The sequence below is a fragment of the Camelus bactrianus genome, chromosome 3 (assembly GCF_048773025.1).
Source record: "Camelus bactrianus isolate YW-2024 breed Bactrian camel chromosome 3, ASM4877302v1, whole genome shotgun sequence".
NCBI lineage: Eukaryota > Metazoa > Chordata > Mammalia > Artiodactyla > Camelidae > Camelus > Camelus bactrianus.
The window spans coordinates 107,918,502-107,934,475 of record NC_133541.1 but is presented as its reverse complement, the minus strand read 5'-3'; the positions used below and the strand labels follow the sequence as shown (position 1 = coordinate 107,934,475).

The 15,974-nt window shown below is 54.6% G+C and overlaps 1 protein-coding gene across 1 annotated transcript in view; it reads left to right on the top strand.

The window, feature by feature from the left end:
- Positions 1-10,381, top strand: part of CAMK2A (calcium/calmodulin dependent protein kinase II alpha) — a 62,244-nt gene extending 51,863 nt beyond the window's left edge. The window contains exons 16-19 of the mRNA XM_010961787.3: positions 193-268; positions 2,871-2,965; positions 6,668-6,896; positions 7,189-10,381. Of these exons, the coding sequence (XP_010960089.1) occupies positions 193-268; positions 2,871-2,965; positions 6,668-6,896; positions 7,189-7,192 (404 nt within the window). The 3' untranslated portion in view covers positions 7,193-10,381. The remainder of the gene's footprint in view (positions 1-192; positions 269-2,870; positions 2,966-6,667; positions 6,897-7,188) is intronic.
- Positions 10,382-15,974: the final 5,593 nt, after the last annotated feature.

Below are 15,974 nucleotides of genomic sequence, written 5' to 3'. Positions count from 1 at the left end.
TCATGCCTCATTTCTTCTTCCATGAAATGGGAGTAATGATGCCCAGGAACAGTGTGTGTGAGGATAGAGACAAACTGTATGCAGCCCTCAGGTCCCAGGACAGGGACTGGTGCATGATGAGGACTCAGGAAATGGTGGTTGGTGCTCCATCACTGTCACTGTTATTTCTCTGTGTCCCCTCCTGCCTTACAGTGCGGAAACAGGAAATTATAAAAGTGACAGAGCAGCTGATTGAAGCCATAAGCAATGGAGATTTTGAGTCCTACACGTGAGTCGGCTGGGCCCATTCTGCATGTCCTGCCTGGATTGTTGATCAGGGGTCACTGATGGCTAATTTGGGGGTCCTCATCTCTGACCCTCATTCACTCACTCTGCATGTGCTGTGAATCAGGCTGAACTCATATTTCCGGTTTGCATTCAGACTTTATGCTTTTATTAAGCTTTCAGCTCACACCACTTGTTTATATCTCAGTCCTGCTCCTCCTCCTTCTCCTATCTTGTTCCCCAGGAGGAATGCCGACAAAACTCTTTTGCTTCCCCAAGCATGAACCTCCTCAGGAGATGAGCTGGGCAGGAGGGAGGCAGGCCCCTCCTCAGTCCTGCTTCATGGGCCTGAGTCCTCACCCTGGACCTCTTCAGTTCTCTGACCTCACATGGGCAGGAGTGGGCAGGAATCCATAGGGTGTGATCTCCAGTGAGCAGGGGTGAGCAAAAGAACCCCTAAAAGTAACCTTACATCCTCTGGAGGATAAGGCAGAGCGCACAAAAATAACATAAAATGAAACAGGTGGCATGAGACATCCCTACACACCTGGACCAGCCTTGGAGGGGCAGCTGTATGCAAAGGCTTGGCTGGAGCGCCCCCTGGTGGTCACCATCACCCTTGCTGGTCTGGCCCCAAACAGGCCCTCAGCTGGCCCCAGGGTGATCTCGCTAGGATTCTGGGCTGAGGCCTCAACGTCTTGGCCAGAGCTGGCAAGGCCTGGGCCTGGAGACCCAACATGTACTTTCTGGCGGACAAAAGCTGCCAACTAAGGGCCTATTGGGATCAGGTAAAGTGGGACTAACCTGGCCAGGCTTTGCTCTTTGGGCTTCCTGTTCCTGGTTTCCATTATGCCCAGGAGCTAAAATTTGTCTCCCAGAGGCTTGGCAGGCCAGGTGCATTCTAACTGTGGGAGGGTCTCAGCAGCAGTGGGTGGCAAAGCCCCAGCAAGCTACTGATTATCTCTGGAGGAACAAGGACCTTGGAAGGTGCAGGTGTGAGACCGAGGCCGCATGTACATGTAAGTGTGATGCACTTGGCCACACGTGCACGTTTGTGACTATGTGCACAAGGGGTGTGCGTGGGTGTGTGTGCACGTGTGCTCCTGGGGGTTGCATAAAAACATGGAAATGCGTTGTTGAACGGGTCTTGCATTCAGCCCTAGAAAGAGTTAAGTCAGCCATGGGAGACCCGGAAAGTGGGTCTGGAGGACACAGCCAAGGCGGGAGGGGTGAGAGGTGGCTCCTCTGGACCCCAAGCCTCCCGCCTCTGTGATGTCACTTCCTCTGGCACCTGCAGCCTACTCTAGGTTCTGACCTCTTGCCCTGACCTCTGGGGCCTGTGGTACCCTGAGTCTGGCCCTGCTAAGCCTCTGCTTCCCAGCATGTGGTATGGAGTTGGAGCAGACGGTCTCTGAGTCCCTTCAGAGGCTGGGAAGCCCAGAGACTTCCTGGAGAGGGGTTCCTCTGGGGAAGTGGTTGGGGGTGCTCAGTCTCCCAGACGATCAGGACTAAGACCCCCAGCTTTGGATGATTCTGGAGCTGGAAGAGCCCCAAGCATCCCATGTGGTCTGAGCACAACCCCCTGGCCCCTAGCTAATCCATCTGGAGAAACTGAGGTCCTGAGTAGAGAAGCAAGTTGTTTGGAGTCACAAAGACCAGGCAGTCAGCACAGAGCAAGGACGGAGCACCCTGCACTCACCACGGAGTCCGGCTCAGATGATGCTGGGCCTGGCACTCTCCTCCAGTATCTTCAGTCCCTCCCCAAGTCCGGATCTTTGCTTGTCCTGGGGGACATCCTGTCCCTGGCTTCACTGTCGTCATCACAGGGATCCATGTTGGGCCACAACAATCCCAGAGCCCTGGGGGTGGAGGAGACAGTTTTTTCCTGCCTCAGTCTGGCTGTCAGGGCCTCCCAGAAAACAGACCTGGGAGGGAGCACTGAGCTGAAAATACACGGCAGAGGGCCTCCTCGGCCAGGCCCTGGGCTCCTTCCTCCCAGGCACTACTTCTTGGAGTGATGTTTTCCTCAACTTACGGAAGAAGGAACTATGGGAAGGCTGCTGCCAACAATAGGGCACCTTTGTTTAACATAGCAAAATGCTGTTCCTTCCAGGGACACACCTGCTTGGTGAACAGAAGTTACTTTAAAGTGAAGGAAAATGTGTCTCTGCCGTAGGAAGACAAATTAGGAACCGCACCCTCTGGATGGATCTGCTGTCCTGAGCAGGGGATGCAATTTCGGGAGTGGTGTACAGGCTGAATTATCCCCGTTGGTGCCTTAGTGCAGCGCACAACTGCACGACATTCACGTTGCTGTCGCTTAGAGAGGTTAAGCCACTTGTTGAGGGTCTCATAACCTATAAGTGGCAGGGCCACGACCTGGCCCCAGGCTTCCCAGTTCTGAATGGCACTGGCCAGTCCACAGTGCCCCTCAAGGTCACTGTACAAGCCCTTTCCCATCCGCCAACCTCAGTGACCCTGTGAGGTGGGTGCAGTCACTCTAATTTCACAGGCTCAGCCTCCTGGGGTCCAGGCCCCTGGAATTGGAGGAGGGGGGCTCCGAGAGGCCATCCCAGCCCCTCTCTCCTCTGACTTCCTCCCTCCAGGAAGATGTGTGACCCCGGGATGACAGCCTTCGAACCCGAGGCCCTGGGGAACCTGGTCGAGGGCCTGGACTTCCATCGATTCTATTTTGAAAACCGTGAGCAATCCCTTCCCTCTGGGCTGCCTGTTGTCTGCTCTTGTTCGTGTCCTGCCGGATGGCACAGCAGGGTGACAGGCAGGGCCCCCCAGGGCATCTCAGGAACCAGCGAAGAGGAAGAGCCCGTGTGGACAGGGGTTGGTACCATCTTGGTTCCCTCTCCTAACTCTGGCCCATCCGCCTGTCCCTGCTGTGGCAGAGGATGGGGACCTCGGATAAGTGTGACAAGCTCTCCCAGCCCTCTCCTGCCGATGACCCTGGGAGGGCCTGGGGAAGGCCTTTACTCACACTCCACACATCAGGGAGCCTTCCCACCATGGTGCACCCCCAAGTTACAGTCACCTTAATGCCTGTGGCCACCCCAGCTGCCCAGCTGGTTACAAACTGGCGTGTGGGTGGGCAGTCTGGGGAAGAGAGGACCAAGCTCACACTGCTGTGCCCTGCCTGTTTGTCTAGGTCTCTGTCCGCATGTCTGTCCTTCCCAGGTTTCTCCTTTGCAGGAGAGACCTTGGCAGCTTTGCAACCAGGGGCTGTCAGGGGGCTGAGGCTGGGCCTGACCTAGGGCACTTTCTGCCTGTGTCCGCATCTCACCTTGGCCAGGGGTCAGATAAGGACAAACCATAGCATGTGCAGGTTAGACTCATGCAGCTCACGACCCAGAGGAAGGCCCTGGAGGTGGTCCAGGGTCCTCCAGAGGGAAGGCACGTATCGCTGAGGCTACATTAGGTGATTTCTGGTGCTTTGGGGCACCAATGGAAAAAGCACTGGTTCACACAGCGAGAAAGTTGGTCCCTTTCTAAATTCTCCTCAATACATCTGGCTCCTTCAAGAGGAAAGGCTCAGTTTGGTGCTAGTCTGTCTTAAACATCCAGTGCTTTATAATTCACCTTGTTACCAAAAAGAGAGCAGTCTCAGGCTCAGATCCCATGCAGGCAAAAGCATGGAGCTCGGATTACATAACTTGATTTCATTTTCACTGGACTTACTATTAAAATTGTATTCTGTGGGACTGGTTGTTCATTAATGGTTGTGGTAGGAATTTTTCTTTTAAAATAAATTTTTATAAATTAATGAAGTGAATTGATTTAAGGAAATAGGTTCAGGAAGTAAGCACAGGTGGCACTCATAGATGGTAAAAATACAGGTGGTACTTAAGCGACTGAATTTGGACCTAGTCCAACTCTTCATCATACAGAAGGGGAAACTGAGGTCCAGAGAGGGGAAGTGACTTGTCCAAAGGAACCCAGAAAGCGGGTGGTAGAACCCCATCCTGACTCCCTCCAGCGCCCCCTTCTTTCCCGTGCTCCCCTCTCACCTGGGCATTAATGCCCCCTAACTGGATACCCCTCTCCTGCCTACACGCGGTCTGACTGCATGTTAGTATAAGGGCTCAAGAGCACCCCCAAAATAGCTGTGAAGAAGGAAGCTGCATTTTTCCTTTGACAAATCAGACTCTGATTTTCTAAGGCTAGCAATGCAGGTTGAATGTGAAAAGAGGTGGCTGGCCCCACTGTCCCCATCACCCTGGAGCTCCCTAGCTGATCATGGCGGCCATCTCTATACTGGCCTGTCCTCTAGGGGGCGCTGGTTCCCCAGAGTGAACGCAATCCCCACAGAGCAGAGACCAAACGGAGCTGGCTCTAAAGACTCTGGGATGGCAAAAGGGGAAAAACCAGGGGAGGCCGTGCCAGCCCGTGGCCTGTATTCAGGCAGCGAGCCCATCATAGCACCGGCCCCCTGCACTCTGGGCTTGGACGTCTAGTCACATCAAAGGACCCACGAGAGCAAGACCCAGGGTAACTGCATGCCCTCAGCCAAGTCCCACCCTCCTGTCTGCTTTTACCAGCTGGAGGACCTGGCCCCTTCTCCTACCCTAGCCACGAAGGTGGATGTGGGAAGCCTACAGTCTGTTCAAAAGTTACCACATTAGGGTGGCCCTCTCTCAGGACCCCAGCTCTTGCCGACAGTAGCAAGGCCCAGTGCCCTCAACAGCGCTAAGTTCTGTTTGTCCCTTTTGGGATTGTTCTGGATAGTCCTCATTCAGTCCCACCTGGAGACTGACTTCTTTTAGGTTCTACTGTATTTCTTTCAGAAACTGGCCCAGCTTTGGATAAGTCTGATTGCTTCTCTGGACCTCAGTTTCCAGGTCTGCTCAGGGATACAGTGAACCAGATGGTGTTGAGTGCCTCCAGCCCTGGATGCTGTCAAGGATGCTTATGGAGGCCTCCTTGCGCTTTGTGGGAGGGCCCCTGGGTGACCTCTGAGGTCACTCCCAAGCCTATAAAGCAAAAGCTCTGCGCTCTCTCTGTCCATGAGACCAGAATTGTAAAAGTCTGTTAGTCAACGTATTTAAGGCTTAGTGATTTTGAGTCATTTATCCAAAGTCTATGTATAGTTGACTGTAATATTTAGGAGTGGATATTATTGGATGCTTTCTGTAGTCCTTGAAAAAAAAATAACAATTTTACGTTTTTCAGGAAATCATTGGCTTACAGACTTGGCTGGGCATCAGAACCAGAGGATGAGAAAGGGGAGGGAGCTTTTTAATATTATAGATTCTTGAACTGGCATCACCAAGGGTGGGGCTGGGCAGTCTATATTTAATGTCAGCTCTCCATGGGGTTCAGACCTACATTTGGGCTACACTAAAGGGAGGCACGAGGGTTCCTCTGAAGCCCAAGACCCTGGTGACCCCTGTCCAGCCCCTCCCTAGGCTGTTGTCTTTCTATGCTTTTGGTTTTTATCTTGCTAAAGAAATTGAGAGTTCCTAGAACCAAGATGATGATGATGATAATAGTAATAACAGCTCCTGTTTCACGTAGAGAGAGCTGGCTTCCAGTCCTTTTGTCGGTTCTCTCGTGATTATAAGAGCCAAGCATTTCCCCTCTGGAAAGCTCCATGAACTCACCCCATGACCGCCAGCACCATCCTTATAATTCCAAGCTTCTAAGATTCTATCATTTTAATATTCTCCAAATTTCCATAATGCTTTATGTTGAGAACAGAGGTGGCAAATGAGGGGCCCACAAGCCACATCGGGACTACATGTATGTTTCGTGTGGTCTACATGATGCTTTAAATTTGAATTAGATGCTAATAATTTAAAATGAGGCACTTACATGTAAAAATCCGGATTTCTGGATTCTCTTGAAAAATCAGAAAGTGTGGCAACATAGGTCCCACTTATTCACATAGCAAATACCAGGGAAGCTGCGTACAGGGCACCTCTGTAGAAGGGACGTAGTGCCCTGTCTCCACCACTCCCTATTGCTCCCTGACCCAGAGACAAAAGGTCAGTTATCATTTAGCATCTTAGACCCAGCTCAGCCCCCTTGCTTATGTACTCACCTGGCCTCTGTAGGGATCTGGGTTGAGACTCTGGTCTAAGTTCATCTGATTCTACGTTCATCTGTGTGTGTGGTGAGATACTGTGATTCTAAAATTCCATTTCCCTGTGTTTGAAGAATTCAGCTTGTCTTGCAGTCCACTGTAGCTAAGCTGGGATATGCTCTAGTCAACTACAGGTTCTGCCTTGACTCCCAGGTAGCTGAGCCCTGTCACAGAGACCCCCCTCCTCTGGAAATGAGGCAGGCAGAGGTGCCTGTGCTGAGGGGGTTGCTGAAAGCTGGGGAAGTGAAGGAAATGAGAGTCAGGAGGCCCCCCGGGTGCAACTCCTCTGCCCCCTCCCATCCCCGCCTCCAGTGTGGTCCCGGAACAGCAAACCTGTGCACACCACCATCCTGAACCCCCACATCCACCTGATGGGCGACGAGTCAGCCTGCATCGCCTACATCCGCATCACGCAGTACCTGGACGCAGGCGGCATCCCTCGCACTGCGCAGTCAGAGGAGACCCGCGTGTGGCACCGCCGAGATGGCAAATGGCAGATCGTCCACTTCCACAGATCTGGGGCGCCCTCCGTCCTGCCCCAGTAAGAGCCTCTCCTTCCTGCCACCTGTCATTTAGGACCATCTAAAGGAATGGGGTGGTGTCAGTCTGGAGGTGGTACACCTTGGGGAACCTGGCTGCTGGATGGCTGTGAGGTGGGGGTAGGAGGACCACAGTGGGGAGATCAGGCCTGCAGGTCTGGGAGCAGGGGCGGGGGGCGGTGCATGAGGTGGGTGGGACCCACAGGAGGCAGCGTGTACTCCCTCTAAGGAGGTGCGGGAGGGTGGTTGCTCAAGGAAGCACCACATCACCACTGCACATACCATGTCTTACAGCTGAAGGATCAGGCTGGGGGCACCGTACCGCAGAGATCCACTCTTTGTCCGTGGAATGTGGCTGCTGGTTCTCCCACTTGGATTTTGCTGGAATTCCCTCAATCACACCATCCCGCTGCCATCACTATCACCTTCATACCTGTGTCAAGAAAACCTGCCTGTTTGCAAAAGCTATCACGACTTCAGAGCAAATGGCCACATCACCCCATCCCCACCTGTCACTCTCGTTCTCTGTCCCCGGCCAGGGAGGGGCTTCCTCAGGCCTGGGTGCCCAGGGTGCCAGCCCCTGGACCCCCCTCCCAGCTGCCGTTGGCCTGGTCTTGCCTTGGCTGTAGGCCCGAGCGCCCAGCTGTGTGTTCCCTCAGGGGCTGGGGAGGAGGGGCGCAGTCAGGAGGAATGTGGCATCTGCCTGGCCCTCTCCCTGATCTCTCCTCTTCCTGGGCCTCCCGGGGAAGGGCAGATGAAGCCCCAACTCCCCGAGCCAACCTCCCCTGCGGGAGAGGGCAAGAGAGGAGCAGACGCCAGGAGCCTCCTGCCTCAAACTGCCTTCCTAGATCTTCTCCCGTCCTGTCCTGCCCTCCTGGTCTGCAGCTGACCCTCCTCCCTCAGTGTGGGGGGGCGCGATCCTCTCAGGGTGCCCCCATTTCTTTCCTCCTTCTGCTGATGTCCCCTCCAGCACTAACCGCCCCTTCCACCCTTCCATCAGGCCCGGGGAATTCCAGCTTCGTCACATCCGAGGAGAGAATCTGATTGCTTTTTGGGGGCAAAAGAAAACAACGTTTAGGTATCACTTCTACTTGGACCGCATGCCTTTTTATAGCCAAACTTCTGTGTGTTTCGTAAATGGATTTCGCGTTAATGGATATTTATGTAATAACTAGACCTCTCAGATTATTGTGAGAACAGTTGGGTAGGGAAGGAAAGTGGGAAGAGGTTGAGGGGTAGTTTTTTCTGTTCAAGGTCTTTTTGTTTTTTTCTTTCTTTCCTTTTTTTTTTTTTTTTTTTTTGGTCATCTCTGAGATGGACTTTGTCACTTGTGGTTATCTGGGGCGGAGGTGGACTCAGCCCCGGGGAAAGGATCTCTCTGACATTTCAGACCCAAGTTTCCCTTCAGGACTGGAGAAGCATCACATGGTGGTGCTGACGAAGAAACAGCAAATCAGGGCAGAGAGAGTAGGGGAGGTTGTCAGGATGGCAGTGTCTAGGCTTTTCCTTGCTTGCCTCCCAAACCGGGGTCCTTACTACCGTGCTTCCCAGGATTTCCTCCCACCACATCTGTGTACCACCCCTGGCGCCCCCCCCCCTCACCTCTGAGGGGTTCATGAGCATATGTCTTCATGTGGGTCCAAAAGCAGCGCTGGAATTTCTACTCTTCACACCTCCTCCTGCAGTCATGGGTTCATATCTTTCTTTTCCTTTCTCTTTCCCTCTTCCCTTGGGAATTGACTCTGATGTGGAATGCCTTGGCACGTCCACTAGGATCTACTGTCTGCACTGTTTTCTTTGCATGACTTTATATGCAGTAAGTATGTTGAAAAAAAAAAGAAAAGAGGAAAAAACACTCAGCAAAATCAATCTACATGTTTTGGACAAAAAAAAAAAAAAAGAGGTTGTATTCTCAGTGTCCGACTCGGAATTATGTTGCTGCCTCTCTGTGCTTTTGGCCTCTGTGTGGCCGTGTTTTGCCAGCATGAGATACTGTCCCCTCTTGGAGGATTTTAGGGGAGGAAGAGCCACATCCCCAGGGATTTGTAGGAGGCTCTGGTTCCCCCAAACCCCTGGGGAATCCTGGGTGTTGAGTGGAGCAGGACTGATGTGGGTGTTTGACCCAGGACTTTCTGAGTTTTCCCCAATCACAAGCTGTCTGCTAGGCTCATTCTGTCGGCAAGGGCTGCTGCCCCCGGGACAGGTGAGGCAGGCTGGGCGGGGGGCTGCAGGCCAGGAGAGAGGCTGCCCAGCGCTCCTGGTCTCCAAACTGGTCGATCACTGACCTCCACCCTTGGCAGAGACCCTACTGCCGAGGCCCAGGGTGGGCACTTGACCTGCCCCAGGTCCAGAGGGCTTCCCAGTAAGGCCCAGTGATCCCAGCATCCCAGCAGCAAAACCACCTGCCTCCCTTGTGAGCTGCCAGCTCCCACAGCCATCCCCAAGCCAAAGGTGAGGGGTTGCTGCTATTACCAAGGCAAAGTCTGGTCCTTCTTCAGCCTCAGTTTCCCCTCCCCTCCGTTCAAAGGGTTAAATGTTCCCACCCAGCCTATGTTGCAGGGCTGCTGGGGTGGGGATCAAATAAGATGGTGAGGTGAAGCCCAGTACGCCCATGAGAACCAACAGGGTGAGTCACTGGCTGGTCTTCCATTCCTCTCTGGGCCTGGCCAGTCCCCCTGCCCTCCCCCGCCCATCCCTCATCCCCCGCTTTGGTGCCTGTCTGCTGCTGATTCGCAGTGGACTGTGGGGGAAAGAGCCATGGTTTGGGGGTTGTTAGGATTCCATTCACATCTCTGATCAGACTCACTCTGTGACCTTGGGCAGGTCCTTTCCTTGCTCTGGCCCTCGGTTCCCCACCAGAGGACGCTGAGCTAGAGGACACCAAAGTCCTGCCTTTTACCTGCTGACACACTTCCTGTCCACTGTGCCCCTCTCTGGGTACCAGAGAAGTAGAGGCCAGTCCCTACCCCAGGCCAAGATGGCCCCACTGTAAAGGCCACACCTGTGGGTGGGCAGTCAGCTGGTGTAGACGCCAGGGCACCAGCGTGATCCTGAGGCAGCCGGCAGGGGAGACTGGCAGACAAAGTAGCCCAGAGCCGACCCCCTCACCAGACAGTCAGACATCCTGTAGATGCAAAAAATCCAGCCCTAAGACAAGTCCTCGGCTCCAGCATGCAAACACGTTAACGGGAAAGCATTCTCCCGGACGTGCGCTCAGCGAGCGCTGATCCTGACCCTTGGCCTCCTGTCTCCCTTCAAGGGGAGACCCCTTAGGGGATATATTTGCCAGACTCCCCGTGCTGGTTTCTTTGTTACTATTTGTTTGGGGGTTTGTTTCAATTCTCTCTTTTCTTTTTTTAAAAAATACGTGGCTGTGAACTTGAATGACCACTGCTCAAACTTTCTGCTATTTTGGGCTTGGGGGTGGGAAGAAGGGGTGTCTGTTTTATTCTTGGTGTTTTCAGTGCAATAAATAGCTACAAACTTCTGTGCCCTCGCTGTCTCCCTGTCTCCGTCAAGCAGGGCCCTGGGAGAGTATTTCCTGTTCTAGATCTCTCGGGTTGTGAAATACAAGCCCAGGTCTTCATTCTGATTGGACCCACTTGGTCACATGCTCAAGGCTGAGCCAATCACTGTGGGATTATGCTCGGACCATGTGCCCCAGCCTTAGAGCCAGGGATGGGGCTGGCTACCTCTCAGGCGCACGAGGTGCCCTTACTAGAGCAAGGGGTGGACGTGGGTTGCCGCCAACAGCCAACAGCAGTCTCCCTCAGTGGCCAGGGACAAGGCTCTTCTCCTCCAGGCCTCGGTTTCCTTGTATAGTGAGGCGGTTTTTCCAAAAGTCCCTCCCCACCTGTTCTCTTTCCTCCACCCAGTCTCACAGACAAGCCCCCAGGATTCAGAGCCCCGGTAGAGGGGTTGCGGGAAGGGCTTCTTCCCACAGACTGTCTGCAGACAGAGTGCCTGGGGTGGGGGCCTTGGGGCTGGAGAGAGGGATGGCATGAGAGGCTCCATGGGGGGAAGGGAGGCCACTGCCGCATTAGAGGCTGCTTTGGTTCCCTGAGCCCAAGCTGCTCAGGCTGAGCCAGGGTGGTAATGCAGAGGCTTCTGCCCCCTCAGGCCATGACAGGGTGACTGGCCACCCATCCTGTTTGCTGACAAGTAATTTCCAGTGTGAAACCAGCAGTCCCAGGCTAACCAGATGAGTTGCTCATTGTAAGCCATTCCTTCACCAAAGAGGACTGATTTCACAGCGCTGGGGGCTGTGTCTTCTGAAGCTTAAGGTCCTGTCCCGACCATGCTCCAGAATTCCCACACCAGCCGCTCTCTGTCCTGGTCTATCCTGGCTGCTGGCATGGGAGGCGGCCAGGGGGCATGTCTGTGGGGTTGTGCTTCTTGCACATGTGAGGCCCTTGCTGAAAAGGGCAAGGGGGTGGGTCTCAGAGGGACTTAGGGCTTCCATTTGCACTCTTGCCCTGGAGCCTGGCATGTCAGCACCAGAACTGCTTGCACCTCAGCCTTCATGTGTCCCGGGATCTCCCGCCTGGGTAGGAGGAAGGACTTGAGACTTGGGCTGCCATTGCAGACACTTGCCAGCAGGTGTCAGGGCAGGAGCAGTCACGGAGGCTCGGGGTTCTGTGAGCCCACTAAGCAAGCTCTGGGAGCTCCCAGTGGACCTCAAAAGTGCCGACTCCACTTAAAGCACTATTATTATCTCACAGGAGCATGATTGTTTGTCGTTCACAAAGTGCTTTCACAATTCTTGTCCCAGTTACAACAGCCCTGTTCTGAAGATGAAGAAAATGAGACTCAAAGGCAAAGAGGCTTCTTGCAAGACAAAGAGCCAGGACTTGCGCACACAGAGCTCTGTTCCCTCTAGGTGCTCCAGGGCCCCAGTGTGGGTTTCCCTGTCTCTGGAGGGCCAGCAAACAGTGGCTGGGATTCTCAGGAGCCCTCTCTCTTTAACTCCTGTCCCTTCCAGCTGCTGCCTCGTCTCTAGTTGTCTCCACCTGCAGTCTTCACCCCCCTCAGCGCCCATTTACCCCAAAACTCACTGCAGAGGGCTGGCTTCCCTCATTCCTTGCTCAGTGCATAGCAACGCCTCCGCACCCTTTAGGACACCGCTTCGGTACCTTCTCCGGGAAGCCCCCCTCTCTCCCAGCACGTACTGCTTTAGATCCCTCTATGGGCTCCAGAACCCCCCTACCCACCTCACTGATTTGAAGTCACCTGAGCAAGTGTCTGCCAAACCGTGTGCTCTTTGAAGGCGGTGAGCATTTTGTCCATGCTCAGGATGCACGCAACAGGTACCATCATCCTTGCCCCAAGCAGACCCCTGACAAATGTGTGCTGCTGGAGTGAAGAGGAGTGGACGCTGCAGGAGCAGGAGCATCCCACCCACCTCCGCAATAACAATGGAGAGCATTTAACACGGTGTGCCTTTCTATGTGCTCCCGTGACCATCAGTTCACCCCTCTGCTGGGCACTACTATTCTCTTCATTCCATGAACAAGGAGACTGTGGTGCAGAAAGTGAAGGCACCTGCCCAAAATGCCACAGGGAAGGAAGTGAGATTCAGAGTTGTAACCACTCGAAACACCTGCTAGGGGATGCTGCAGCCAGCTGGGCTCTGTGGAGGACTCAGAGATGAGCTATCCTGTCGCTTGTCTCCAGGAATCCCTGATGCCACGCCGGAGGGTGAGAACCAGCACTCAGGGCAGGCTAGGGTGAGGGCTGCACCTGAAGGTGCAAAGGTTGCCCTGGAGCCAGAAGAAGCAGCAGGAAGGGCGTGGCAGCAACTGGGAGTTCTGGGGAGGATTTGTGTGGATGCTCAACAGGTTGAGGTGGGGGGCGGGAGAGTGCACGCCAGAGCTGGGCTGAGAGCCCAGAACTGTGAGTCAGGTGGGGGTGGGGGAGAAGAGGCCAGAAGTGTTGGAAGCCAGAGAGTGCCCCAAATCCACCGTGCTGGAGGCATGCTTTTCCAGGATACATGTGGGTCCCAGCAATGCCAGTGGCTTTCCCCAGACCCAGGCCATAGTAAGTCTTCTAGGGAACATCCCCCAGCAGGTGCAGGGAGTGTTTGAATAGGGCAAGGTGGGGCAGGTCCAGACCTGTGGGAATGGCCCCCTCTCCTCGTCCTTCCTCCTAGGATAAGCCCCACCCTCCCTTCTCCACCTGGGCCTGCCAAGGTCTCAGAGGCCACTTCCCTCTGGGCAGGCATCCCTTCCAGGGCCCTGGGCCACAGCAGGGGTAGATGGAGTTATCTACAAGTGGACTATCCCTTCCCCCCCAAAAAGGGGTGGAAGATTATCATCATTCTCGCCCATTGTTACCTTGGGTGAGTTACTTTCCCTCTCTTGACCTCAGTTTCCTCATATTACAACAGGGGTGAACCTGTGGTCCCCAAATACGGGAACTGGGCCCGCTGCTCAGAATCACCCAGGGAGTTTGCTAAAAATACAGATGTTTCAGGCTGCACCCTCAGGGAATAGGAAACATTAGGGCTGGGCAAGGCTCCAGGCAGCCATAGTTTTAGAAAGGACCCAGTTTGGGAATTCGAGCACCCCCTTCCCTGGTTCCCACAGTCACGCTGGGAGCTAGAGGATCCAGTTATCAGCAGGCCCCACCCCAGGCTTCCCGCTTCCCCATCCTGCTCCCCTGACTCAGCTAGATCAATATTGACCATCGGCCCCTCCCCTGCCCCTGACTCCCGCCACCCCAAGCCCCAAAACTCTCTGAGACACTGACCCTGGGTCAGCAGAGTCAAGGTCAGAGAAAGGCTTGAGGTCCAGAGGATTTCATTCCTGTCCCCTTCCCCTCTCCCCCACCCCACATCCCCCACCTCCTACTGGTTTGGCAGGGCATCCCAGCTCACTGGAGAAACCACCCTGGCTCCTACTCATGAACTCCATCCAGCAAGAGGAGATAATCCCTGAACATGGCTCCAAAGAGGCGGTGCTCCCGTGATGCTCTCCATGGCATGGTCCCCAGGAAAAGGCTTCATTGGGCAGGTGGGGACACAGGGCTCCCTCTGCCCACAGCTCTTCCCCAAGGCACAAGCTTCCTTCCCGACCCATTCATCTTACTGACGAGGACGCTGGTCTAGCCTCCAAGGCACCTTGCCATGAAGCTGGAAGGTGCCAGCAAGCCATGGGCCTCTGCCTTGGCCTGTCTCTGGCTCCAAGCACACCACCCTCCTTCTCCCTAGCTTGGTTGGAAGCAGGAGCTGGGCCCATTTCTTTATCTGTACAAGGGACAGCAGGCTCATGAGAACCATCCCACCTGGAGAATTTCTACCTGCCACCACGTTTTATGCTAAGAACTCTGATCACTTTTTCTTAAATATGCATCAAGCAGCTATATTATTTCATTTAATCCCCTGCCAGGGGAGAGTTATTCTTCCCCTTTTACATCAGAGGACACCTGGGTTTAGAGAGGGGAAGTAGATTCAGCTGCTCACACAGCCAGTGAGCAATGGAGCAGAGATTAGGCTCTGACCAGCGGATTACCTGGGCTCCTACCCTCTACGACACTCCAGGGATGCAGCTCACGGATGCCGTGGACTTTAGTGAGAAAAGGCTTTATTCCCCCCCAATAAAAAGTGGTCCTGGGTGGGGGTACTGGGAGGCGGCCTCTGTGTGGCCAGAGAGAGCGGGCTGCTCCGTCCTGGGGGAGAAGGTCAGGCAGCAGGAAGTGAGGCGGGTGGAGAGAGAGCAGGGGTGCTCCGAGGCAGGAGGCGGCCCTGGACGCCCTTCCAGGGCAGGACCCGCGTCAGCGAGGCCTCGGGCCCCAGAGGGAGTGGTCTGGAGTTCAAGGAGCCAAACTTTCCATGAGCCACCAGCAAAAAATGAGTCGGGAGAGCAGTGTCCACCGCAGACGCAGACAGGGAGGCTCAGCAACCCAGGGTCACGTGGAATTTGGAGGGGCTGGGACTCTTAACCCTTCGCTGGCTGTCCTCAGAACAACCAACAAACTTGCTTTCAGATTGATGCTGCATCCTGCAAAGCTGTGAACTGGCACTGTGGGTCTCCAAGGCCACACAGCCAGGAGGGGCAGAGCTGGGAATGAACCCAGGTCGGTGAGGCTGAGCAGTGCCGCCCGGCCCCGCCCATGGTGCCTGCTGCTGCCCCAAGCACTCTGGGGTCCAAGGAGTGTGGTATAAGGGTCTTAACTGCATGGGAAGGAAGTGGGTTGTTTGAGAAGACCGTGAGTGCCCTGTGGAGGCTGGGCTGCGCTCACAGCTCAGCAGATGTAGGGCTGAGCCAGCCCCCCAAAGACCCTAGGAGTCCACACCTGTGGGGGCTGGAGAGTGTATGGAGGTGGACCCTAAAAGGATGGGCAGAATTCCAACGAGTGGATGGGGAAGACACTGGGTCAGAGAGCCTGGACCTGCTCAGGGAACCAGGCAGAGATGAACTTGGCTGGGGTGGTGGAGGGAAACAGAAGCGGCAGGGCTTAATGAGGACCAAGCACCAAGGTAACCTGTGTGACCCCCCGCGTTGTCTGTTGACCCTCACTTGACCTTGGGAATATGGCTGGCCCCAACAGTGTAGCCAGGAGTCTCTCCTCTGCTCCACCCCTACCCCCATTTGCTCTCATTGATCGTAGGCTGGAAGTCACTGCAAATGGTCCAGGACACCGTCTCAGTGCCTCACAGCATCGCCCAAGAGAACATCTTTTCTAGTAGGTCTCAGAACAGGAATGGAGGGCCCCAGGGCACCCCTCCACCACACCCCAGCCAGGCACATACCCTGTCTCCCAGAAACCCAACCAGCCTCCCAGGGTCAGGGGTCCATAGACACAGAAATCAGCTGAGACAGGAAGCAGAGCCCTGAGAGGGGGTGGGGAGCCCTGGGCCTGGCTTCAGCTCTAGCACAATCGCATCGTGGAACCCTAGGCAAGCCCTGCCTCTCTGACTGCTAAGCCCCTATGTCTGCTGAGCAGTTGGCCTGCACAGAGAGACAGACAGGAGGCCCTAACTGAGCCATGATGTTTTACGTCTTCTGAATGAGTTGCCCACATTTAAAAATGGGAAATGTCTCATAAAAATCCTCTTAAAAAGCCAGGATATCTGGCAACAT